At 42.5% G+C, this 27,687-nt stretch overlaps 1 protein-coding gene across 2 annotated transcripts; it reads right to left on the reverse strand.

Moving 5' to 3' along the window:
• Positions 1-308: 308 nt before the first annotated feature.
• Positions 309-27,419, reverse strand: LOC139570457 (serine/threonine-protein kinase tousled-like 2). 2 transcript variants are annotated; one of them, XM_071392345.1, is made up of 20 exons: positions 26,729-27,419; positions 23,541-23,623; positions 19,117-19,188; positions 17,013-17,114; positions 16,712-16,810; positions 16,485-16,604; positions 15,943-16,035; positions 15,578-15,688; positions 14,753-14,889; positions 14,362-14,571; positions 12,056-12,122; positions 11,816-11,913; positions 11,145-11,226; positions 10,622-10,713; positions 9,966-10,055; positions 9,612-9,781; positions 7,820-7,958; positions 6,609-6,720; positions 6,165-6,272; positions 970-1,292 (listed from the first exon to the last, which is right to left on the reverse strand). In XM_071392345.1, the coding sequence occupies exons 2-20, from the start codon at positions 23,619-23,621 to the stop codon at positions 1,113-1,115; spliced, it is 2,163 nt and encodes a 720-aa protein (XP_071248446.1). In that variant the 5' UTR covers positions 23,622-23,623; positions 26,729-27,419; the 3' UTR covers positions 970-1,112. The 2 variants fall into 2 exon arrangements, with proteins under 2 accessions (XP_071248447.1, XP_071248446.1); XM_071392346.1 differs by lacking the exon at positions 16,712-16,810 and having other exon boundaries at positions 309-1,292; positions 26,729-27,295.
• Between the last annotated feature and the right edge of the window lie 268 nt (positions 27,420-27,687).

A 27,687-nucleotide genomic window follows, 5' to 3' on the forward strand; every position in this document is an offset into this window, starting at 1 on the left:
TTTAGTCTCTAAATCTCTACAAATCATTTTTCATTATTTCACTTTCCGAAGGCACTGAGATTGGCTATTCAGGCAGTCGTTGGGTTGCTAGCCTTGTACGTAGCTAGCTCTGTATTACCAGTTAGGCTATTCTGCTTTTCTCTGGTAAACACACCTACGCTCAAGCGTGAAATCATGTTTCACAATATACTAAAATAACGTTGCTATTATTTAAGTCATGTTGGAATTTAGATTTATACTGCACAATTTGCAATGAATGAGAATTATCTTTGACGTAACTCCTTGCTAACAAACCACAAAGTCATACCAACAGTCGGTGAATGGTTTATATGCATTTCTATTAAGTCTCTCTCCCTCCATTTCGAGGGAAAGCCTCATGAAAAAAATAGACAAAGTAAATTCCCAGTCCAATATAATATTTAAAATCAGTCAAGTGAAAATGACTGCTTTCTTTAACTTGTCAATGTAAACCTAACAGTGTTGTATCAGCCAGGCATGCTTTCAACTTAGGTCATCAGAAATAGAAACTCCCCCATCATTTGAGCCCTTAAAAATAGTTCATGGCTCACCATGGGAGGGGGGGGTAATTGATTATATTGTTGGGAAATATAGAGTTCAACTTACGATACAACTCAAGCAAAAATATTTTTTAAAAAGCTTCTCAAAACAAATGGATGTAAGAAAATGGTGCCGACAGACAGGGCTGCCATGCTTCTAGCTTACAAGCATTTCGCTACATCTGCTAAACATGTGTATGTGACAAATACAAATTGATTTGAGCTGTTTGGTTTTCCCACAACACACATACTATAACTTCAGTCCATTTTCCTATAGCCCTCTGAAGCAGCCCACTGGACAGGCCAAGCAAGGTCTTTCTCTTATTTGTGGTGTGTGTATGTGGGCAGCCATTGGGTCCTACAGACAAGCCATAGACTGGCACTGCCCCTTCGCATCTTAGGAGGGGTGAGGATAGGGAGGGCACTTCAGATATTACTCCTCCATCTAGTCTGTTTTACCCCCTCCATCCTCCTTCCCCCATCCCCCAATCCAGAAGGGAGGGCGTTTGAGTAATGTGGCCCCCACAGGGGCCCTCTGGGGTGGCATTGGGCACCTCAGTTTGAGGCACTGCTGTTGTATGCGCTGGAGGTGGAGGGCGTGGAGCCCGACGCCAACGGCCCGGCTCCAGTGGCCAGAGCCTTGCGGAAGGGGGGCATGAGGAAGGGGTCTTGGGCCAGCTGCAGCACGTCGATGCGCTCCTCCTTGCGGTAGGCCAGGCAGCGGCGGATGAAGGCCTGACGGAGAGAGAGGTATAGAGCCACCGAAGTGAGATTATTTTTTTTAGGAGGTACAGTGGGGAGAACAAGTATTTGATACACTGCCGATTTTGCAGGTTTTCCTACTTACAAAGCATGTAGAGGTCTGTAATTTTTATCATAGGTACACTTCAACTATGAGAGACGGAATCTAAAACAAAAATCCAGAAAATCACATTGTATGATTTTTAAGTAATTAATTTGCATTTTATTGCATGACATAAGTATTTGATACATCAGAAAAGCAGAACTTAATATTTGGTACAGAAACCTTTGTTTGCAATTACAGAGATCATACGTTTCCTGTAGTTCTTGACTAGGTTTGCACACACTGCAGCAGGGATTTTGGCCCACTCCTCCCTACAGATCTTCTCCAGATCCTTCAGGTTTCGGGGCTGTCGCTGGGCAATACGGACTTTCAGCTCCCTCCAAAGATTTTCTATTGGGTTCAGGTCTGGAGACTGGCTAGGCCACTCCAGGACCTTGAGATGCTTCTTACGGAGCCACTCCTTAGTTGCCCTGGCTGTGTGTTTCGGGTCGTTGTCATGCTGGAAGACCCAGCCACGACCCATCTTCAATGCTCTTACTGAGGGAAGGAGGTTGTTGGCCAAGATCTCGCGCTACATGGCCCCATCCATCCTCCCCTCAATACGGTGCAGTCGTCCTGTCCCCTTTGCAGAAAAGCATCCCCAAAGAATGATGTTTCCACCTCCATGCTTCACGGTTGGGATGGTGTTCTTGGGGTTGTACTCATCCTTCTATTTCTCCAAACACGGCGAGTGGAGTTTAGAGCAAAAAGCTCTATTTTTGTCTCATCAGACCACATGACCTTCTCCCATTCCTCCTCTGGATCATCCAGATGGTCATTGGCAAACTTCAGACGGGCCTGGACATGCGCTGGCTTGAGCAGGGGGACCTTGCGTGCGCTGCAGGATTTTAATCCATGACGGCGTAGTGTGTTACTAATGGTTTTCTTTGAGACTGTGGTCCCAGCTCTCTTCAGGTCATTGACCAGGTCCTGCCGTGTAGTTCTGGGCTGATCCCTCACATTCCTCATGATCATTGATGCCCCACGAGGTGAGATCTTGCATGGAGCCCCAGACCGAGGGTGATTGACCGTCATCTTGAACTTCTTCCATTTTCTAATAATTGTGCCAACAGTTGTTGCCTTCTCACCAAGCTGCTTGCCTATTGTCCTGTAGCCCATCCCAGCCTTGTACAGGTCTACAATTTATCCCTGATGTCCTTACACAGCTCTCTGGTCTTGGCCATTGTGGAGAGGTTGGAGTCTGTTTGATTGAGTGTGTGGACAGGTGTCTTTTATACAGGTAACGAGTTCAAACAGGTGCAGTTAATACAGGTAATGAGTGGAGAACAGGAGGGCTTCTTAAAGAAAAACTAACAGGTCTGTGAGAGCCGGAATTCTTACTGGTTGGTAGGTGATCAAATACTTATGTCATGCAATAAAATGCAAATAATTTCCTTAAAAATCATACAATGTGATTTTCTGGATTTTTGTTTTAGATTCCGTCTCTCACAGTTGAAGTGTACCTATGATAAAAATTACAGACCTCTACATGCTTTGTAAGTAGGAAAACCTGCAAAATCGGCAGTGTATCAAATACTTGTTCTCCCCACTGTAGATCAGCTTTAATATTGCATATAGATTGTGGCTTCCATCAATAATATTCTGCATCATTTCCAATCCCCCGATAGATACACACAGTACAAGTCAACAAAAAAAACACTACTCATTCAAGGGTTTTTCTTTATTTTTACTATTTTCATTGTAGAATAGTGAAGACAAACTATGAAATAACATATGGAATCATGTAGTAACCCAAAAAGTGTTGAACAAATCAAAATATATTTTAGATTCTTAAAAGTAGCCACACTTTGCCTTGATGACGCGTTGCATTCTCTCAACCAGCTTCATGAGATAGTCACCTGGAATGCATTTCAATTAACATGTGCGCTTTGTGGAATTTCTTTCCTTCTTAATACGTTTGAGCCAATCAGTTGTGTTTTGAGAAGGTATGGGTGGTATACAGAAGATAGCCCTACTTGGTAAAAGACCAAGTCCATATTATGGCAAGAACAGCGCAAAGAGAAATGACAGTCTGTCAATATGGAACATTTCAATAACTTTTTCGATTGCAGTCGCAAAAACCATCAAGCACTATGATGAAACTGGCTCTCATGAGGATCCCCACAGAAAAGGAAGAGTTACTTCTGCTGCACAGGATGAGTTCATTAGAGTTAACTGCACCTCAGATTGCAGCCAAAATAAATGCTTCAGAGTTCAAGTAACAGACATCTCAACATCAACTGTGTGAATCAGGCCTTCATGGTCGAATTGCTGCAAAGAAACCACTACTAAAAGGACACCAATAAGAAGAAGAGACTTGCTTGGGCAAGAAACACAAGCAATGGACATTAGACTGATGGAAATCTGTTCTTTGGTCTGACGAGTCCAAATTTGAGATTTTTGGTTCCAACCACTGTCTTTGTGAGACGTGGTGTGGGTGAACGGATGATCTCCGCATGTATGGTTCTCACCGTGAAGCATGGATGAGGTGGTGTGATGGTTTGGGGATGCTTTGCTGGTGAATTCAAGGCATACTTAACCAGCATGGCTGCCACAGCATTCTGCAGCAATACGCCATCCCATCTGGTTTGTGCCTAGTGGGACTCATTTGTTTTTCAATGGCACAAAACACAACTCCAGGCTGTGTAAGGGCTATTTGACAAAGGAGAGTGATGGTGCTGCATCAGATGACCTGGTCTCCACAATCACCCAACCTCAATTCAGATGGTTTGGGATGAGTTGGACCGCAGAGTGAAGGAAAAGCAGCCAACAAGTGCTCAGCATATGTGGGAACTCCTTCAAGACAGTTGGAAAAGCATTCCAGGTGTAGCTGGTTGAGAGAGTGCCAAGAGTGTGCAAAGCTGTCAAGGCAAAGGGTGGCTACTTTGAAGAAGTAAAAAGTAACACTTTTTTGGTTGCTACATGAATCTATGTTATTTCATAGTTTTGATGTCTTCACTATTATTCTACAAAGTAGAAAATAACAAAAATAAAGAAACCCTTAAATGAGTATGTGTGTCCAAACTTTTGACTGGTACTGTGTGTGTGTGAGTTACAGATATATTGTGGCGTACAGCAGGTCAGCCACCAGGGGGAGACTCGTCAAGGCCTGGAAACAGATGGAGTTTACATCACGAGGCGGTGGCTCCATCTGCTGGACGTGCCAGGTCTCAACGGTCTCTCCGGACAGGACTAATTGGGGTTGATTGGGAGCTGGTGAGTAATCAAGGGCGGATTGCTCACCAGCTGTGCAAGGCCCATAAAGCTGCCAGAAGGGCAGCACACAGGAAGAGGACTAGGGGAAGTGAGGTGATTCCCATGTGGTTGGATACGGTTACCCGAGCTAAGCCGAGGGAGTTGAGTTTGTGTGCCCGACAGGATACAGGAAGACCCGGAGCCCAGGAGAAGGTATCCCGGAGGGTCTCATGGGGGAGACCTGTTCTTTTCGATTTATTATTTAATAAACACCCTTGAAACCGAGCTAATCATACTCTGTCCGTGTCTATATATATATAAAATAAGCAAAAATGGGGAGATTTGATTATGTCAAGTCTTAGCTGATGGAGATCAGATACACCCTCCTACCCTGAAACACACACGCTGGTCCCCCCCGTTGTGACCATTTTCCCAAGCATCAAACCTTTTTGAATATGTTGTGACAAGTTAAACTTCTTGACGCTAGGGGTCAGATTATTATTATAATAATTTTTTTTAAAGAATGTTCCCAAGGTAAACGGACTATTTCTCAGGTCCAGATCGTAGAATATGCATATCATTTACAGATTAGGATAGAAAACACTCCAAAGTTTCCAAAACTGATTTTGCAGGCGAAAACCTGAGGAAAACTAACCCGGAAGTGATAAAAAATTTAAAAAATAATCTGTGTTTCATTTCCCGTCTTTCTTCCATTTAAAGGGGTATCAACCAGATTCCTTTTCCAATGGCTTCCTCAGGCTGTGACCAGGCTTTAGACATAGTTTCAAGCTTTTATTTTGAAAAATGAGCGAGATTTTTCAAAACGCGTCAGGTGTCCTTTGATTAGTTCCTGCCCGCGACAGATGTAGCTCGACATTTTCTTTCTCTGTAGTATTGAATAGGTTACCGTCCGGTTGAAATATTATCGATTATGTATGTTAAAAACAACCTGAGGATTGATTATAAAAAATATTTGACATGTTTCTACGAACATTACGGATACTTTTTGGAAATTTCGTCGAACGGAACGAGGCTGTAGTTTTCTGAACATAATGCGCAACCCAAATGGCGTTTTTTTGTTATAAAAGTAATATTTATCGAACGAAAATAATATGTATTGTGTAACTGAGTCTCGTGAGTGCAAACATCCGAAGATTATTAAAGGTAAACGATTAATTTTATTGCTTTTCTGACTTTCGTGACCATGCTAATTTGGGGCTAGCTGTTCTAGCATTGATTGATACACTCACAAAAGCTTGGATTGCTTTCGCTGTAAAGCATATTTTCAATAGGTGGATTAACAACAAGCTAAGTTGTGTTTTGGTATATTTCACTTGTGATTGCATGATTATAAATATTTTTAGTAATATTTTGCGCCCTGCAATTCAGCGGTTGTTTAGGAAAATTATCCTGCTAAAGGGATCCGTAGCGCAGAGAGGTTAAAGGAACGGTGGATGCTTCACTCAAGATACAATTCAATCTGGGTAAATGATTGTAAAGGGATGGGAGGTTGATTCCATGGTTTAGCTGACAGAGTGTGTGTGCGTTTACAAATGTGTGCTGCATACCTTGGCTTCTGTGGTGACCACAGGTTTGGGGGGAAACTGCACCTCTTTGGCTTTCAGTATGGTGTTCTCCTGCAAGATGTCCTGCTGGGACTGGTTGTGTCCAAATGGCTGGAGAGAGGAATAAAATGAAAGAGATTTACGGAGGGAGACAAAAGCGATAGAGGGGGGAAAAGAGGCAGGACTTCTTTGAAAGCCTACAAACGCCAAGACTTTCAAAATCATTGTTGATTGAAAAGGACAAAAGTAGAGCGGTCGAAGGGACTAGCAAATAAATACTTAAGTGTAAAGTTTCAGTAGCCTCGCTAGAACAGCTGGTTCTAGAGTAACGTTTCAGACGGTGACGTTTGTCAGGCACGATGTTAGCAAGACATCGCAAGGACGCACAGCGTTGTGAAGGGGAATCCATTCACGCGTTCTACTTGAGCGTGGTGTGTGTGTGTTTACCTTGCGTCCGTAGAGGCTCTGGTAGAAGATGACCCCCACCGACCACACGTCCACCTTGTTGGAGATCTTGGGGGGTTCCTTGCCTACCACAAAACACTCTGGGGGCAGGTACCTGCAGAGGGGGCATTATAAATTAGTTAGTAATGTATACTAAACAAATATATAAAACGCAACATGTAGTGTTGGTCTCATGTTTCACGAGCTGATTTAAAAAGAACACAGAAATGTTCCATGCGCAAACTGTCAGAAACCGTGTCAGGGAAGGACATCAGTGTGCTCGTCTTGCTCCTCATCGGGGTCTTGACCTGATTGCAGTTTGGCGTTGTAACCGACTTCAGTGGGCAAATCCTCGCCTTCGATCGCCGCTGGCTCCCTGGAGAAGTGTGCTCTTTAAGGATGAATCCCAGGTTTCAACTGTACCAGACAGATGTCAGTATAGCGTCGTGTGGGTGAGAGGTTTGCTGACGTCAACGCTGTGAACAGAGCGCCCAATGGTGGCAGTGGGGTTTTGCTATGGGCAGGAATAAGCTACGGACAACAAACACAATTGCATTTTATCGATGGCAATTTGAATGCACAGAGATACCGTGATGAGATCCTGAGGCCCATTGTCGTGCCATTCATCCACCGCCATGTCGGCCCTGTGTCGCAACGATCTGTACACCATTCCTGGAAGCTGAAAATGTCCCAGTTCTTCCCCCATTGAGCTTGTTTGGGATGCTCTGGATCGACAGCGCGTTCCAGTTCCCGCCAATATCCAGCAACTTTGTACAGCCATTGGAGAGCGGGACAACATTCCACAGGCCACAATCAACAGCCTGAACAACTCTATGTGAAGGAGATGTGCGGCGCTGCATGAAGCAAATGGTGGTCACACCAGATACAGACTGACTGGTTTACTGATCCACGCACCTACCTTTCTAAAACATTTTTTTTTTTTTTAAAGGTACAGTATCTGTGACCTACATATCTGTATTCCCAGTCATGTGAAATCCATAGATTACAGCCTAGTGAACTTCAATTGACTAATTTCCCAATATGAACTGTAACTCAGTAAAATCTTTAGAAATTGTTGCATATGTCATTTTCTTCCTTCATTTTTTCTCCATTGTAGATTGAGTGTATGAATGTTATAAAGTTTCCATTGCTGACTGTTGTATGTGTGTGTTTTTGCTTATATGTACGCTTGCAAGTGTGTGTAAAGTGCGTACCAGTAAGTCCCTGCTCCCTGGGAGGTCAGCTCCATCCCATCCACAGAGTTGTAGCTGTCGTCATCCATGATCTTGGACAGGCCGAAGTCAGTGATCTTGATCTCGCCGCACGCCGTGCCGTTCACCAAGAGGATGTTGCCTATGGAGAGAAAGAGATGGGAAATGTAGTGAAACGCATAACACACATTGTGATGAATCTTTTGATTGAGGTCATTTGTGGCAAGCAGTTCATTGTATTACATACATATGATCAAAGCTCCCTCTAAGCTGCACGCGAGCTCGTAGTAGCCCCGGGACTGCCGCGCAGAAGAAATACAATAATAGCCCACAGAGAGAAGCACGAGATTAGAAAGTTGAGTAAAGTTCAGAGTTTTCCCTGTTAGTTAACAATATCAACGTTTCCCCTTTACTGTGTTTGTGATTGAATCAACGCAATATTAGCCACTTTCAACGCAACATACCGAAACAAAAACGAACTATGCAAGAGATTTTGTTGTAGGCAGAACGCATTGGAGCAGGATTCTATTGCATTGACATGCACAACTCAGCCCATACTCCAAATAGACCAGACCAGTGCAGCATAACCACATCAGAGCTGCAGAGGGCCTACATACAAATAAACCATTGCCATATATGGATCTGTGCCACTTACTTTGAACTGGACTGTTTACACCATGAGCGGTTGTGAGTAGATGCGCTTATTTTGAGATCAAAGCGGGAACTGCATGTAGCAATGTGCACATTTTGTTAATATTCTTTGCTCGTTAGGGTGTTATTAGCCCAGTTATAGATGATTTGTAGTCAGCAATAGGGGAGTGTACATTTCTAGCCATCTTTGAAAAGCGAGTCAGGTAAAGAGCTTTTGTCTTAAAGGGCCAGTGTTGCATTTTGAGACAGGCTTGAATAAGCTAAGTAGCCAATAGGCAGAGGTTAGCATAATTTGTCTGATTCTCTGTAATAATGGTATAGGAATAATAACTTATTTTATTTGGTAAAGTGGTTTCTTGCATCAAACAACATTTCCAGTCACCTTGTCTGAAAGGACAAGTGGATAAACAGGTTAATGTCAAGCCCTGCATGTTTTTTTCAAAAGTCTCATGGAATGTAGGCCTGCATCAAACACCACACATTGGCTGTTACTGTAGGCTGAATGATAGAAACTCTATTTCCATGTTAAAATGTTATGGGATGGCTTTTCTCCATTGTTTTTTATGGTAGGCCTACATTATGGTCAAATAGACAGTCTACTTGGCCACTTAAAACAGTAACTTAAAGCGGGTACAGCCTCAGTGTTCACAGTAAGCGCGCGCTGGAAGTTGCACAGAATTTTCACAACATTCAAGTTTGCGCTCAGCGGACCTGAAATGAGCTCAATGCTGAATTTTTTTTGAGGGAACATTGCATATGATAAATACATTTTACCTTGAACTTTATTTGGTGTGTATGCTCCAAAATACTACTAAAAAAAGGGAAGACTATAGTGGACCGGCTAACTTAAAACCCAGATATGCATGGACGTCACAGCAGGGTCAAACAATCAAATACTGTCAAATCAGCTGCGCTCAATTTAGTTTGCAAGTTGAACTAATGGAATAGTACCAAAGGTGAAAAATCCAAGCTAAATCTAGCGCACCTCAAATACCGTCAAGTGTTTGACACACACATATATATATTTGACCCGGTCACTCCTGCACAGCTCAAGCCTACTCCTGCAACAATTAAGGTTAGGATTAGGGTTATCGGGAGCAGGTTAGGGTAAGGGTTGTCAGGAGCTGACCGTGGCCTGACTAACCTGGCTTGAGGTCATAGTGGATGATGGGCGGGCGGATCTCGTTGAGGTACTTGAGGGCATTGACGATCTGCATGATGATGGAGCGGCCCTCCTTCTCAGACATCAGCTTGTGCTGCTTCAGGTAGAAGTCCAGGTCGTTGCCCTCGCAGAACTCCAGCACTGTGCAGAACCTGGGGAAGAGAACACACAGAGTGAAGCCTTTTAAAATTAGGAGAAAACCCTAGAATAATGGAAGTCACCATACAGACACCGAACTAAGGGCTAAATTGACTAGATTGACTATGAATAAAAGCATGGATGAAAGTTCCGATCCATCCATCCATCCATCCATGGGTTAGTGATGGAATGACTTACGAGTCTGTGTCCAGTGAGAAGTAGTCATACAGTTTGACTATTCGGGGATGGTCCAGTTCCTTGTGGATCCTGTACTCTCTGCAGGCATGCCTGAAGCAAACATGGATGCACTACGGTCAAACACTGTAGTGACTCAACACAGCACACACACACACACACACAGAGTAGATGTCTACAGTGTCGGACCTAAGCAATCACATGAAGACACACAGCCGAGAACATCTTGGAAAACCCCTACAACTGGATAATGGATGTACAGATTAAGGGGACATTACATCAACCAAATATACAACAACCATCCAAGGAATTTGTGTGTGATTTAAGTTAAACCATTATTTTATGGGCTGATTCAAATATTTAAAACACTGCCAACAACTGAGGTAGCAGAGTTGGAGGCAACATTTTCTGTACACAAAACACAACTGATTTAATCTTAGAATTTTTCTTGGATGATATCTATGAGAAGGCAGCAATTATTTACTCAAATCTAAAGTAAAAAGCGAGAAACTGTGTTGTATATGATACAACCGGCAACAGCAGTACATCAAACTCGTTTTCCATAAAGTGCTTTCCAGTCTACTTAAAATTATTATTCTGTGCACCGAGGCGGCTGTTTGGCGGACACAAAATGGCTGTCCAGCCGCAGGTTTCCTTACTTGTGGTAGTTCTCCTTCTTCTCGTCCCTCCAGTTCTTGTTGAGCTGGTGGATCTTAACCGCCACGTATCTTTGCTCCGTTAGGTCAAAGGCCTAAAGATGAACACAGAGTGAATACAGAGTCAGACCAAAACAATGTTATAGAGCAATATTCAGTTCATTACATGGATGGACTTAGGGTGCCTTTCGTAAATTTCCTCCAGTGTTACAGAGTGAGCTCTGGGTCGTTCGTAAATTCAGAGCGTTGTCAGATTGTCCGTTCACTCGGAGCGCACACTGGACGCTCTGGTCAAGGTGTAGGGTTAATCTGAGCATTCTAATCTCACAACAGCAATTGAGCACCCAAGCTAACTGGCTAAAGTCGGCTAGTTTGCTAGCTACTTCCAGAAACAAATGAGAGAACACCTCACTCTGACCATTTTACTCACCCTAGCAGAGCTGGTTAGACTGTTTTCATGTTATTTTGGTTCAGTGACAAAGCCGTTTGCCGACGTTTACTGACACCAAGCCTAAAAAGTGGTCACCTTGTAAACTTCACTGAAGCCACCTCGTCCCAGGAGATATAATAGTAGGTATCGGTCGTTCAACGTGGGGTGGTCTTTAAATCTGAAGAGAGGGGGAGACCACTGGTCAGTCTCTGAATGAGGATTGATCAAAGGAACAGGTACATGCTACATTCCAGGAGGATAAACATACAACAGGACAGTCCACTCCAAAATGTTCTGTACTCTTGCTGGTCCTGGAGCGCTACAGGATGTGCTGGCTTTTGCTCCAGCCCAGCACTAGCCCACTAGATTCAAATAATCAAGGTCTTCAATCTGCAGGTTGGCATTTATTGTCATGAATCTTGCCCTGGAGGCAGCTCTGCAGAGTGGTCACCACCTGGTGTGGCCACAAAGTCAACAAATCGTATTTTAACCCCAACCACACTGCCAACTCTGATGCTTAACCCTAACCTTAAATGATGGTTATATTTTTGTTTTCATTAATTTTTACAATATAGACAATTTTGACTTTACAGCTGGCCCAGCTAGCGGAAATCTCTCAGTTCTGCCTCCAGGGCAAGATTCATGACAAACATCAACATGCCTTCAATCTTGAGGACCATGATAAGATAAATCTACTTTGTAGTGAGAACGAGTTTGGTAATTGGAATGGAATGCAGAAAAAGAGAGGAAGGCCAAGGGGAGCGTACGAGGAGTTGTCCTCGTTGTGGATCCTCTTCAACTCCCGGATGTGGAGGTTCCTGACGCGCTCCAACCTCTCCAGCTCTGCCTGGATCTCTGCTTCCTCCTACAGGAGACACACTTGTTAGTCACTCAGTATCACACACACTTCATATAACAATCATGTCTAATGACAGTACTGTTTGGATTTATTGTGTATTGCATTTCTCCTGTTTCTTTTCAGAGATGACAGCTGAGAAGGACAGTACCTTCTTTAGATGCCCAAGCCGGAGTTTGAAAATCTCCTCCTGCTCGTGATATTCTGCAAGCGACAACCTGTGTGGTTCAAAGACAAAAGGGGCAACTATAAAACAAAGTCATCTTCTTTCGGGTTTCGTCTCTATTGAAGACTGCCCCAGTTAGGCGCTTAATCAACGGACCAGCTACACCTATGTGGAAGCTTGCTGTTCAGCACCTGAACAACTTGGATGTGCATATTTTACCCTTGTTGGATTCTAGCTTGAAATATCTTTATTTATGCTACCTTACTAGAACGTATTGATTACTTTGCATGTATAATGAATGTATATGTTTGTGTCAATGGAGGGTGGATAAGAACTAGGTGTATGGAAAGTTACTGAGTGGGACAATGGGGGGGAGAGGCAGGAAGTTTACATTTGGTCAAACATGTTATTGGTAAATCTCATGGATCCTATGGAGAAAGGCAAAGGGCAACAGTCTGGTTTCAGTTACTGATAAGGTAACACAGCCGTGGAGTAGGGAGGAGTGAGGAATTTGGGCCGAGGTCAGGACAGATGAAGTGAGAAGGAACAGTTCCATTACACACATATACTTACATGCCCAACAAGATTCTAGCAGGGAGCCGTGGCCATGACTACACCAGTGAGAGGAACCAATTAAGTTCCTGACAAGTATTGGCTGTCTAGATGTGCAAGGAGTTGACTCCGCCTAGTAGGAGAGTATAAATATATGTGCTTGTGTAGAAATGTCTTGTCTTTACAGCTGTATGACCCAGTGGGTGAATAAACTTGATTTGAGCTTTTCCTAGTCATCCGTTTGAGTTTTTAACTCTGTTTAGAACCTAACACCCTCTTCATTAATGGCGCTCTCACACACTGCGATTTTTTGTAAATGCTAAAGTCTTTTGATATCCTCCACTGTAAGAGAGAAAGAACAGCTGGTACATTTTGAAGATTTGCTATCAGAAGAGTGCATACACTTTGCGACTCTGCCGTTGTGACACTGTCCGTGTCATTTCCACTATTATGAATAAACTTTGATTTTATTTCATCATTAAAAATAGCAGATTCAAACAAAAGGCTTATTTTTCAAATCTGTCATAATGTATATGTTCTAGTTGGCCAACAATGGCTATGTTAATAAAAGGCAGTCCAATTCGGATCTTTTGCCACTAACTAGTATTTTGACCAAATCAGATCAGCACTTTTGCCAATAATTGGACAAAAGATCAGAGTGGCATACTACATTAGAAGCTAAATCTACTTAGGGTTTTCAAAAGCTAGCCAGCTTCAGTTAGTGTCACATTCCAGCTCAGGCTTCATCCGTATTACGACGGTGGATATTGTCGCAGATCATCCATTCTGTTGACCAGATACTCAAGCGGCCGCTCTAACAATGAAAATAAATGTCTTCAAAAATGGAAGGCAGTCGGGAGGCAAGATCAAGTGGGAGTTGGACCATTCTAGCCAATGAGAGGGCAGATACGCATGTGAATAGGCACAACTCTGACAGTGTTTTATTTTTTTATTTTTTATACATTGGCATTAGATATATTTGGTTGCTTTCATAAAATAGTGTGAAATACACACAAACTAAATGTAGGGACATGTTGTTGTGATGTTAAAAAGATGAACCAATTGCTCCATCTTTTCTACAGCACATGCCAGCATGCAGTGTTTCTATTGGCCAAAGACAACAATCGTGTGGAATCTCCCTTGTAGTGTTCACACAGCACGAAAAGTGCAAAGCTGTGTCAGAAAATTCAGACATTTGGTGTTGTCCGGAGCTCGCAAGTGCAATAAATTGGATGTCGTTGACCCTACCATACAGTGACTCATGAGCTCCCGTTTATCACGAACGACCTAAAGATCATGAAAAATTAGCTGCGACACATGAATCGTGCCACTATCGTTCCAAACTCATACTGTGGGGGCTTGACATAAGTCAACGACACTGGCCAAATCGACCCCTAGACCCTCTGCACTTGTGGAGATCTGAGAGGATTTAACAGGTGTAAGCAATATCGTAATAGCTTCAATTTGTCCTCTAATAAGCTAGGTGGAAGTTTCACCATATTGCCTATATAAATCTAATAGTCTAAAATCCTAAAAGGGCATTGGGACACCCTTTCCCTATACCTGTGTCGTGTTCATAAGGACACAAGGGAAAACATTTGGCAACAGAAAATGAGAAGGAGCCTTTCTTATTGGACAAGTTCATGTAGTCCCTCCCTGTTTTCCTTTGTTTTATTCCATTTTGTTCCTAATGAACATGGCCTACACAAAGATAAGCCAGAGGCACAATTCGTCCTTACGCTTCGTTGTCTTGTCCGTTGGTCTTGCTCTTGCGTTTGTTGGTGCCGGAGCTGTTGGGGGCAGTTGGAGGCTCCATGGTGTTCGGTGTGGTGAGGAGGGTGAGGCTCTGGGCCGTGGTGGTGGTGGTGGTTGTAGAGGGCTTCCTCTTACCCAGCAGCTTCCGCTGTCTCTCTATGTCCTCCCTCTGAGAGTTTATCCTCTCCTGCTGCCTGGGAACACACACAGAGGCAGACACAATGAGGGGCAATGTGGATGGCACAGTGCTGGGCCATTGAAATCATAGTAATTCTATTTATTTCTATGCGTTAGGAGTAAAGTGTATGTATGTATGACTCTAAGCTGTGTGTGTTCACTTGAAGAGGTTGTGTGTGGGTGTGTGCGCACACTGACTTGATGAGGTTCTGGAAGGCGTATCCGTCGGTCCACTGCTCGGTGAATGAGGCTCCGTGTCTCACAGTGGTGAAGTGGCCCAGTCGCAGGCGGTCCTGCATGCTTTTGTCCCGGCACGTCCTCTTCTCCTGCTTCGACTGGACACACACACACACCGCTGATTACAATTATTTACTTCTAATCGGGGTCTGATTTTGACCTATGACACCAGGTGAGTAGAATCTCAGGCCAATCAATTAAAAGGGCAATTCCACGACTTTCCAACCTCAATCATTATCTTCAGCCCATACGAGTGTCTACACATGTGAAAACGGCACGTTTCTATGATCTACAGTAAAAAAAGATGAGGTTCTAAAAAAAATGGTTCTGTGAAGAAAAACAGTGATTTTCAAAACCTGCAATATGTTTCTAGCCAGAAGGAGGATATTTTCTTGCTCTCCACATCACTGCGAAACTCATGTTTGAAAATCACTGTTTTAACTTTTGATGAGGTCATCGGGTAGAACTTAACTTTATATTTTCCCCCCCTACAAAACATAGAAATGCACCTTTTTACATATGTAGACACTGGTATAGTGCTGGAGATAACGAACAGGAGATGGAAAAGTTGTGGAATTGCCATTTAACTACCAGGTAGCTAGTACTCTGGACCTCCAAGGGTTAGAATTTACCTTGAGCCAGGTTGTGCTTCTTCTGCGGTGTGAACAGACCCTTATGCCACTCGGCATCGATTTTGCACTAAGTACTGCTCGTTTTAAAGTTTAACCATATCAGCTTGTTGTTTTGGACATTTAGAACCAAGGGTGTCCATGGAAATACACTCACTTTCTCGATAAGCAACTTTTTGCTCATGGTCACACACTTGTTGAGGCGCTCCTTGTACCGCTCCAGCGCCCTCTGTTGCTCGTCTATCTGGCGCCGCAGGTCACAGTTAGTCTAAAAAACAACAACCCCCTGTTTGTATACAGTAGTAGTTTTGCCTCCCTAGTTATCAGACACCTACAGCTACTATCACAGTAACTACCCAACATCATTTGACAATTACATTGAGATGTAAACTAAGATGATTTGCAAATAAACAAGCAACGTTTTGGTCACATTAAACATTTTGGATTCTCCTACACAGTTTTTCTTCTAACGGGTAACTCCAATGCCGTAGAAAGAGATAAAGATGTGAAACAATGTCTTACCCTCAATAAGTCGTCGATTCGTCCCTCCTTCTTCTCTAGGTCAGAGTTCTTGTTGTTCTCTAATGCTGTCAGCTTCTCAAGCGTCAAGTCAGACTGGGGTGTGTGTAGGAGAGTGAGTGAGTGGGAGGAGAGAGAGAGAAAAGGAGAGACGGGAAAAGCGAGAGAGAAAAAGAGAGACGGGAAAAGCGAGAGAGAGAAAAAGAGACGGGAAAAGAGAGAGAAAAAGAGACGGGAAAAGAGAGAGAAAAAGAGATGGGAAAAGAGGGCGGAGAGAGAGATTAGTACAAAAGGCACTAATGACAGAATGGACAATGCATCCATCAATAGGGTTGATTAAGCAACAAATGCGTAGTTAGGCTGGTGGTCAATAACCAGCTTTCCAATTATTTCCAAGTTAAGGATAGGATTACTTCAACTGCCTAGTATGGAGTGGCACAACATCAGTGCGTTCTAATATGGCAGAAGTGGAGGTGAGCTGTGCCAAGGGGAGACCACTGTCTAGCCATGCCAGGTAAGGCGGGAGGGCCAGGCAGAGCTGTTACCTGAGTAGATTTGTGACAGGATGAGGAGGAGTGGAGCAGAACAGGCTTCATAGAGCTGGAGGAGGAGGAGGGCTCGGCGGGAGCTGCTGAGCCTGTGGACGACGGACTGCCCTGCTGCACCTAATGAGATAGAAGGGGGGGGGGATATTTCAGACTGTTCCCATCGATCTACACTGAGAGTCATGTTAGTCGTTAAGTGAGGGAGCATAAAGAGGGCTGGTGCTCACCGCCACTGGGGGGTTAGAGTGTGAGTGTTGACAGGAGGAGTGCACCAGGGGAGGGACGCCCCGTGCCAGACTGGTGGCAGGGCAACTACCACCAGCAAACTGAGTCAAAGCATGTGCGCGCGAGAGAAACAGAGAAAAGATTGAGCCATTGAAGGATGAAAGTACAAGCACAGACAAAGAGTCTGAAGAAATGCTGTATTTCAAATCAAGCGTGTTAAAGTGCTTCAATTGAAGGTAATGAGATATCAAGACAGCCATGTGTTAGCAAGAAAGCTACGCAGTTCAGGAATTTCTCACTCACCTCAAAATAGTCGCTAATTTTGTGACTTCTGGCGCCTCCCTTATCGTACTGCTCTCCTTTCCTCTTCCTGGTTCTCTGGTCACTGGGCTTCTTCTCTGGTGTCTAAGCAACGGGGTCACACAGTACACACCATTGGAGGAAAGACAACTACAGAATAACTTGTGTCCATCTTTTCTGGGTTACCTAATTTCCATTGATCGTGTGTGTGTGTGTGTATACTTGTGGGGACAAGAATAGTAAACAATAAAAAAATTACCAACTGGGGACATTTTGTTAGTCCCCACTGTTAAGTACATGTTTTAAGTATCCCTATATTTCTGTTATTACGGGGCTATCACTCAGTCAAGAGTGCGCCTGCGCAGGGAGTCTTGTTGTCGATGGACCTAGCCTTGAGTGTAATGGCTACCTTGTAGTGTGTTCATATAGTAAACTTTTTAAAACTGGAACCTTGTCGTTGTGTCATTTCATTTTGTTAGTCCCCTGCATTATTGCAGGGAACAGAGCTGTCAAGGGACATTTACAGCCGACCTCCGCCTGAAGCTAAAAGCGAAGGAACACTGGAAACTAAAAAAGTGTGTGTATGGACTGGCAGATGCATCAATCTACTGGTACAACAAAGTCAAGGCAACAATGCTGAATACAGGTGGAAAAATTTCACAAGTGGATCCTGCAGTCTTCTATTGGCTTGATCAAGACTGCAATGTGACTGGAGTACTTGCCTGTCATGTTGATGACTTTTATCTGGGGTAGCTCACAGACCTTTGCTTCAACTGTGATTCCACACCTCAAAGCTGTTTTCTACGTTGGCCGTGAGGAGCATGATAATTATTTGTTATGTTGGCATAGAGTTTATTACAGTCGATGAAAGACTACTGATGCAACAGGAGAGCTATATCAAGAATCTTCAACCCATTCACCTGGATTCTTCAAGAGCCGTACAAAGGAATTCCCCTCTGTGGAATTGAAGCTGATCAATTGAGGTCAAAGATAGGACAAATTTTATGGGTTGCTAGACAGAGTAGACCTGATGTAATGTTTGATGGTTGCAACTTGGCATCTAACACAAAACTGTCACACAACCCATTTGTAATGGGGATCTTGAATAATACTTGGACATTTAATTATGTTGTTGATGTTTTATTTGTCTTTAAAGAAAAGGGGGAGATTCTTAAGTTCATGTTTTAAGTATCCCTATATTTCTGTTATTACGGGGCTATCACTCAGTCAAGAGTGCGCCTGCGCAGGGAATCTTGTTGTCGATGGACCTAGCCTTGAGTGTAATGGCTACCTTGTAGTGTGTTCATATAGTATAGTAAACTTTGTTAAACTGGAACCTTGTGGTTGTGTCATTTTGAGTTAACACCCACAAGGTCATATGCTATTTCTAGGGGGTTTAGGGTTAAGGTTAGAATTAGGTTAAGGAAAATAGTATTTTGAATGGGACTGAATTGTGTGTCCCCACAAGGTTAGTTATGCAAGACTGACTGTGTGTGTGTGTGTGTGTGTGTGTGTGTGTGTGTGTGTGTGTGTGTGTGTGTGTGTGTGTGTGTACGCACACATACACAGGCCAGTGGCAGCTCCTAAGAGGAGGAAGGGGAGGACCATCCTCAGTGAATTTATATATATTTTTCTTTAAAGTTACAAATTAAATAAAACGTTTTCCTTCTTAAATAAAACTAATAAATATATTCACGTTAGCAAATAATTGAATAAAACACACTGTTCTGCAATGAAGTTCTACAGTAGCCTCAACAGCACTCGAGGGTAGCACCATAGTGTAGCCGGGGAACAGCTAGTTTTCGTCCCCCTCTGGGTACATTGACTTCCTTGCAACTGTTGGACTAATGATTACACCCTAGATCAGCTAGATGCAGGGAAGAGTGTGCAAGGTGGTTTTGAATGTGTCGCTGCCTGGATTACTCAAATGTTTCTCTACCTGTTGTAGCGACCTCATGATGGGTATAGGGAACATTTGAGTATCATGTAGTAGCCTAAACTTATCGACGTTACATTGAGCTGGGCGAATGGAACATGAATGACAGTCAGCCAATATGCTGTACTAGAAATAAGGCCGTCCCTGGCACACGCATGTAGTCATACTGACCTCCAGCTCCTTGTCGCTCAGAGAGCCCACGCTGCACAGGCTCTGGTTGGACGACTCGTTTATTCCCGAACCCTGGAGGAAACAACAATACATTGGTCAACAAGAAAATGGATGCTAAATGCCTCTGTCCTGCAATAACTTCAGAAAGTATTCAGACCCCTTTACTTTTTCCACATTTTGTTGTGTTAGACTGAATTTTAAGTTTACTTATTTTAAAACCTTTTTGTCCTGAATACAAAGCATTATGTTTGGGGCAAATCCAAAACAACACTTCATTGAGTACCACTGGTCATATTTTCAAGCATGGTGTTGGCTGCATAATGTTATGGGTATGCTTGTCATCTGCAAGTAATATCGTTTTTTAGGATGAAAATAACACAACACAGCTATAAGCACAGGCAAAATCCTACATGAAAACCTGGTTCAGTCTGCTTTCCACGATTCACTGGGAAATGAATTCACCTTTCAGCAGCACAATAACCTAAAACACAAGACCAAATCTATACTGGAGTTGCTTTACAAGAAAACAGTAAATGTTCCTGAATAGTCTAGTTACAGGTTAAACTCAAATCTACTTAAAACTATCGCAAGACCTGAAAATGGTCTTCCAGCAAAGATCAACAACCAATATGACAGCGCTTGAAGAATTTTTAAGAGAATAAATGGGCAAATATTGTATAATCCGCACAGCTCTTAGAGATGTACCTAAAAAGACAACTAACTGTTGCCAGGTGCTTCTACAATGTATTGACTCAGGGGTGTGAATACTTATGTAATTGAGATATTTATGAATTTCACTTTCAATACATTTGCTAAAATTTCTAAAAACACATTTTTTTACTTTCTCAATATGGGATATTGTGTGTAGAAGGCTGAGATGTTTTTTTTTATTTTTTTTATTTCATCCATTTTGAATTCAGGCTGTAACAACAAAATGTGTTACATGTCAAGGGATATAAATACTTTCTGAAGGCACTGTATGCAAGACAGGTTAATTCAATGAGTATCACACAATAAAGTATTTAAACCACACACACATTTACATACAGTTGAAGTTGGAAGTTTACATAGACCTTAGCCAAATACATTTAAACTCAGTTTCTCAATTCCTGACATTTAATCCTAGTAAAAATTCCCTGTTTTATCTCAGTTAGGGTCACCACTTTATTTTAAGAATGTTTAATGTCAGAATAATAGTAGAGAATGATTTCAGATTTTTTTTTTTTCATCACATTCTCAAATGGGTCAGAAGTTTACATACACTCAATTAGTATTTGGTAGCATTGCCTTTAAATTGTTTAACTTGGGTCAAACGTTTCGGCTAGCCTTCCACAAGCTTCCCACAATAAGTTGGGTGAATTTTGGACCATTCTTCCTGACAGAGCTGGTGTAACCGAATCAGGTGTGTAGGCCTCCTTGCTCGCACACACTTTTTCAGGTCTGCCCACAAATGTTCTATAGGATTGAGGTCAGGGCTTTGTGATGGCCACTCCAATACCTTGACTTTATTGTCCTTAAGCCATTTTGCCACAACTATAGAAGTATGCTTGGGGTCATTGTCCATTTGGAAGACCCATTTGCAACCAAGCTTTCACTTCCTGACTGATGTCTCGAGATGTTGCTTCAATATATCCACATCATTTCCCCTCATGATGCCAACCACTTTGTGAAGTGCACCAGTCCCTCCTGCAGCAAAGCACCCCCACAACATGATGCTGCCACCCCCGTGCTTCACGGTTGGGATGGTGTTCTTCAGCTTGCAAGCATCCCCATTTTTCCTTCAAACATAACGATGGTCATTATGGCCAAACAGTTATATTCTTATTTCATCAGACCAGAGGACATTTCTCCAAAAAGAACGATCTTTGTCCCCATGTGCAGTTGCAAACCGTAGTCTGGCTTTTTTATGATTTTGGAGCAGTGGCTTCTTCCTTGCTGAGCAGCCTTTCAGGTTATGTCGATATAGGACTCGTTTTACTGTGGATATAGATACTTTTGTACCTGTTTCCTCCAGCATCTTCACAAGGTCTGTGCTGTTGTTCTGGGATTGATTTGCACTTTTCGCACCAAAGTACGTTCATCTCTAGGATACAGAACGCGTCTCCTTCCTGAGCAGTATGACGGCTGCGTGGTCCCATGGTGTTTATACTTGCGTACTATTGTTTGTACAGATGAACGTGGTACCTTCAGGCATTTGGAAATTGCTCCCAAGGATGAACCAGACTTGTGGAGGTCTACAATTTTTTTTCTGAGGTCTTGGCTGATTTCTTTTGATTTTCCCATGATGTCAAGCAAAGAGGCACTGAGTTCGAAGGTTGGCCTTGAAATACATCCAATTGACTCAAATGTTGTGAATTAGTCTATCAGAAGCTTCTAAAAGTCATTACATAATTTTCTGGAATTTCCAAGCTGGTTAAAAGCACAGTCAACTTAGTGAATGTAAACTTCTGACCCACTGGAATTGTGATACAGTGAATTATAAGTGAAATAATCTGTCTGTAAACAATTGTTGGAAAAATGACTTGTGTCATGCATAAAGTAGTTATCCTAACTGACTTACCAAAACTATAGTTTGTGAACATGACATTCTGTGGAGTGGTTGAAAACGAGTTTTAATGACTCCAACCAAAGTGTATGTAAACTTCCGATTTCAACTGTACATACATATACAGTACCAGCCAAAAGTTTGGACACCTACTCATTCCAGGACTTTTCTTTATTTTTACTATTTTCTACACATCAAAACTATGAAATAACACACATGGAATAATGTAGTAACCAAAAAGTGTTGAACAATTCAAAATATAATTTAGATTTGAGATTCTTCAAAGTAGCCACCCTTTGCCTTGACAGTTTTTCCCCCCCACTCTTGACATTCTCTCAAACAGCTTCATAAGGTAGTCACCTGGAATTAATTTCAATTAACAGGTGTGCCTTGTTAAAAAAGTTATTTTGTGGGATTTCTTTCCTTCTTAATGTGTTTGAGCCAATCAGTTGTGTTGTGACAAGGTAGGGGTGGTATACAGTAGATAGCCCTATTTGGTAAAAGACCAAGTCCATATTATGGCAAGAACAGCTCAAATAAGCAAAGAAAAATTACAGCCCATCATTACGTTAAGACATGAAGGTCAATCAATGCGGTACATTGCAAGAACTTTGAACGCTTCTTCAATTTCAGTCGCAAAAACTATCAAGCGCTATGATAAAACTGGCTCGCATGAGGACCGCCACAGGAAAGGAAGCCCCAGAGTTACCTCTGCTGCAGAGGATAAGTTCATTACAGTACCCAGCATCACTAACAGACACATCTCAACATCAACTGTTCAGAGGAGACTGCGTGAATCAGGCCTTCATGGTCGAATTGCTGCAAAGAAACCAATACTAAAGAACACCAATAAGAAGAAGCTTGCTTGGGCCAAGAAACACGAGCAATGGACATTAAACCGGTGGAAATCTGTCCTTTGGTCGGATGAGTCCAAATTTGAGATTTGTGGTTCCAACCGCCGTGTCTTTGTGAGACGCAGAGTAGGTGAACGGATGATCTCTGCATGTGTGGCTCCCACTGTGAAGCATGGAGGTGGTGGTGTGTTGGTGACACTGTCAGTGATTTATTTAGAATTCAAGGCACACTTAACCAGCATGGTTACCACAGCATTATGCCATCCCATCTGGTTTGTGCCTAGTGGGACTATCATTTGTTTTTCAACAGAACAATGACCCAACACACCTCCAGGCTGTGTAAGGACTATTTGACCAAGAAGGAGAGTGATGGTGCTGCATCAGATGACCTCGTCTCCACAACCACCCAACCTCAACCCAATTCAGATGGTTTGGGATTAGTTGGACCGCAGAGTGAAGGAAAAGCAGGCAACAAGTGCTCAGCATATGTGGTTACATCTTTTCCAAGACTGTTGGAAAAGCATTCCAGGTGAAGCTGGTTGAGAGAATGCCAAGAGTGTGCAAAGCTGTCAAGGCAAAGGGTGGCTACTTTAAAGAATCTCAAATACATTTAGGATTTGTTTAAGACTTTATTGGTTACTACACGATTCCTTGTGTTATTTCATAGTGTGGATGTCTTCAGTATTATTCTACAATGTAGAAAATAGTAAAAAAACAAAAATAAATTAAAACACTGAATGAGTAGGTGTGACTTAATATGGTGCAAGACTGTCTTCCCTATTAATTTGGGGTTGGAGTGGACTTAGCAACACTGGCCCTTGGTAACATCAAGCAGTGTGGGCACCTTGTCTTGCTGATTATTCCATTGGTGGGTGGGTGTGCATGTGTGTGGTGTGTGCCCGGTGGTGTGCCTTGCCACGGAGTGCTGCTGAGACAGATGATGACTGATAAACTGCAAACTGGATGCCAGAGCAGCACTGTCACACACAGAGAATGGATGCAGACACAATTTAATGGAGACAGACCTTGGCCACTCCGACTCCTGTGAAGCGAGCCTCAAGCAGCTCCTGCCGCCGAGGGTCCAGGCTGTGCAGTTCTTCCATCATGTCTACAGAGAAGAGAGAGAGAGAATGTGTTAGTTAAAGAGTTCAATCGTGGTTTCATCAGACCAGAGAATCTTGTTTTCATGGTCAGAGTCCTTCAGGTGCCTTTTGGCAAACTCTAAGCGGGCTGTCATGTGCCTTTTACTGAGGAGTGGCTTCCGTCTAGCAACTACACGGTTGTCAAAACATCAAGCTAGGGAAAGCGTTCAGGAAACAGACCTTGTTGGAAATACTAAACTCCCCTATAGAAAAAATGTATTGTGAAAAAACGATTGGAACCATTTCCGTGTTTGACCGCTAGGTTTTATGGGTATATGACGAAAATACTGTGGTATCAAAGACTGTACAGTATGAAGATAGACAGAAACTGCTTCTCCAATATAAATCCCTGATCACACTTGTAGGTGATGTCATGGAGACGTTGGCTTGCTAAGCTCATGCGCAGAAACATGTCTTCGGGTCTAATGGTCGTCTCGCACCGAACTACGCATGTGCAGGCCATCAATTTAATTGCACTTGTTTGATTTGGCCTGGTGCCCCGGGTAGAGGAGTTTGTTCATTTTAGAACATTCCATTGGTCCTTAAGTGAAATCTCCAACCTCCCGGGGCACCGGGCCATGTAAAATGAACTCCACCGTCAGGGTTGCTATGTTAGCGGTTTTCCCGCAAAATTGGGCTACTTTGGAAAATGTATTGGTCGCGGGTTACGGGTTTTTGGGCTACTTATAAGTTTCACAGCGCCCACCATGGCATTTAAAGAAAGAATAATAATAATAAAAATAATAATAAATATATATATTTCACTGTGACATGCTGCTGCTGACTATCAGGCAGTGAGGCTGTTGCTGAGTGAATGGTGAGGAGGGCTACCATTTGAAACAATAAAAATGTTGACATGACGAGTCCTAGCAAATCAATTTGTGTCACTTGTGTAGCCTACCTGGAGCTAGCAAACGGATTTAATAAATAGCCTATAACTTGAGTAATATTGTTTTAGCCTTATGTTATTATGCAATTATTAACAACCATGTTTAGTTAATTAAATTAGAAGTTATCAAAGCTCTATCTGCAATTGTTAGAATGCATTAGATTGACTTAACAGTCCAAATAGGCTACAGGTAAAAAATTAAATCTAAATACTGGCTATTGTTGACAAGCATATTCAGATCAAACATATCATTAATATTTAATTCAGTGATTGAAATTACGACCCCATCCACAGCCTATTCCAGCAGGCTATTGGGAAACAATCATTTCTTACCTCGAAATCACCAAACTATTAATGTTGAATAAATGAGTCTTAATTTGGACTAAGCAGGCTGATAGATCATTCAGTTGACATCTTGCCTAGGTTACTGTAGACTGATGTAGGCCTATCAAGGGCTGTAGGCTACCTGCATCTATCTAAGCAAACCATGGCAAAGCTGAATTACAATCATACACCCAGATTTTTGTCCGTAGCCTATGCCTATTGAAATGACAAGTCAATCTCGCAAAATAGGACATTTATAACTGTTTGCAGTCTCAACATCTGCAAACCACAATTGACATCCACGTGTCACCTGCCTTGCTCAGGGCAGAACGACAGATTTCTACCTTGTCAGCTCGGGGATCCGATCCGACAACCTTTCGGTTACTGGCCCAACGCTCTAACCACTAGGCTACCTGCCACCCCGGGAGTTTGTGGTACTTGGCTAATATACCACAGCTAACGGCTGTATCCAAGCACACCACATTGCATCATTCTTAAGAACAGCCCATAGCCGTCGTATATTGGCCACATACCATACGCCCTCATGCCTTATTGCTTAATCATAGCAGTGAAACGAGTTAAACCAACAACCATTGATGGAAAATGACCTGGTGAGTTTAAACGGGGTGAATGATCTTTTCTCTTGTGATATACTCAAATTAGTATATTATGTCATGTCAGTTCACAAGAATTATAACTTTGATGAAAACCTAATTTTGCATCTAAAGTAGGTACAAGTTACATTGGTATTCCTTAATTGGCTCAATAACGTAATGGGAAAACAATTATTGTATAAATGTGGCAATTTAGCTCGTTTTCAGCCCTTTTGGGCAGGTTTTGAATGGTCATTGGATTAGATTTGTTAGCTACAACTGGCAACCCTGTTCACCGTTGAGATTTAAACAAACCATTTCTTGTGGCCCTGGTGCCCAAGATAATTTCGAGGACAAATTTCTTATGACTAATGTTTTATTGGCTAAACACTGTCTAATCTGTTATGATCCACCTGGCTAAAAATGTATCCAAGACAAATAATCCTAAAACATACAGTACCAGTCAAAAGCTGACACAATCATTCAAGGTGTTTCTTATTTCATAGTTTTGATGTCTTCACTATTATTCTACAATGTAGAAAATAGTTAAAAATAAAGAAAAACCCTCGAATGAGTAGGTGTCCAAACTTTTGACTGGTACTGTATGTAGCTAGAAAACCCCTCACCCTCTCTTTGCATCAAACATGCATACAAGTTAGGTAGTTAGTTTGATAACTATATAGTTACCTAGATGGTACTCTCAAACCCAGAACTAAAATATCGTGTTATTGCGTCAGATGCGCGATTGTGTTAGCTAAATGCATCTGTCCACGAGAGATTATGGTAAACTAGTCATAAGATTGACAAAGCAATGTATGACATTATCGCTACTACATTTTGTCTTCTGAGGATGCTCTGTCTGGTGTGGCACTCACATAGACTACAAAAAAAGGTAGCACTGTGGTGGTCTGCTGTGTATAACATTTGCCATGTTCTTCGTTAGTCTAATTAACTAGATCTGAGATTTCAGTTTCCAATGCACGGCTAACCTAACGAACCTCAGCCAGGTCCGTAATTTGTGGGTAAATTAGTTACGTTAGCTAACCAAGCCAGTGCTAACGTTAAGTATTATAGCTAACGTTAGTACAGCCACATATTGATTGTCGGAATGGGAAAAAAAGTATTACTACTTAAACTTGGCTACTAGTAGTTATAATTGCGTTACTCTGTCTAAAGCACTGCTTTAATAGCTAGCTAGGCTAACTATAGTTAGTTATTGAGGAGGCGGGCTAACGTATGTAGTCAGTCGAAACAACTTTGTTTACCTGTAGCGCTGTCGTTTGCAAGGTCCGTGTGGGGGTCTTTCAGTCCCTCGAGGTCAGGCGATAGCTAAGTTAACTAGCTGCTGATGTCCCGTTGTCTCTCAAAAAGACCCTACACTTAAACCCCCCCAAAAAACGCTCACATCAGCATTGTCCATCTGTTGACTTCTCTTTCCCTCTGAACACCAGGAGGCCGAGAATCCTCGGGGTTTCCAAGCCCGCCTTGCAGGCTGTAGCACATGCAACTCCGAGCTCGAGGGTTGTTGTTGTAGTTTCTTTGGAAAGGGCCTTTCTTCTTTGGTAAAAAACAACAAAAAAAGTTATGTATTTTGTTTTGGCGAATGAATGTCGAAATCCTTCACCTGCCGCTGAAAGAATAAAACTTTAACTTGTTTCTCTTGCGATAAATTGGTTAACATTAGATTGAATTAGCTAGCATTCGCGAGTCATCGATAAAAGACCAGAGATGGGTGGATTCAATCCATCTGCGTGCTCGACAGGCAGGGTGTGCTAGCTACCTCGCATCGACAGTCTGCTGCGGACATAACCCCGAACTCCCATCAAATTCAGTCAGATCAATTAGATTTTGAGACTGTTTATGCAATGTAAACAACAAGTGTGCTACAATTTGTTCGGTCTGAATACAACAGGGGAGGGGGAGCCACTGACTGCGTTTACAGAGGCAGCCTATTCTGATCTTTTTTTTCACTAATTGGTCTTTTGACCAATCAGATCAGCTCTGGGAAAAATCCGATTTAAACGTGTCTAATGTCATTGCTCAAAAGACCAATTAGTGGAAATTAAATCAAAATTGGGCTGTTTGTGTAAACGATGCCTAAGAGAGCGCACAACCCAAAACCATAGTAGAGTGGTTGCAGTTTGCGTTCAGAAAAATGAAGTTGTAGTGGGCCGTACATGGGCTATAGGGTGATTTAATATGCCTGAGCTCTGTCAAAGTGTTC

The sequence above is a fragment of the Salvelinus alpinus genome, chromosome 3, assembly GCF_045679555.1.
Source record: "Salvelinus alpinus chromosome 3, SLU_Salpinus.1, whole genome shotgun sequence".
NCBI lineage: Eukaryota > Metazoa > Chordata > Actinopteri > Salmoniformes > Salmonidae > Salvelinus > Salvelinus alpinus.

What these genes read in the sequence shown, in the direction of transcription:
- LOC139570457 (XM_071392345.1), bottom strand. Translation starts at nt 23,621, where the DNA reads ATGATGGAAGAACTGCACAGCCTGGACCCTCGGCGGCAGGAGCTGCTT. An exon ending in CACAACGAGGACAACTCCTC is followed by an intron (nt 11,227 to 11,815) that starts GTACGCTCCCCT and finishes CCCTCTCTTCAG; the next exon opens with ATTTAAAGACCACCCCACGT. An exon ending in TGGTCACCACAGAAGCCAAG is followed by an intron (nt 1,293 to 6,164) that starts GTATGCAGCACA and finishes TCTCTCCGTCAG; the next exon opens with GCCTTCATCCGCCGCTGCCT.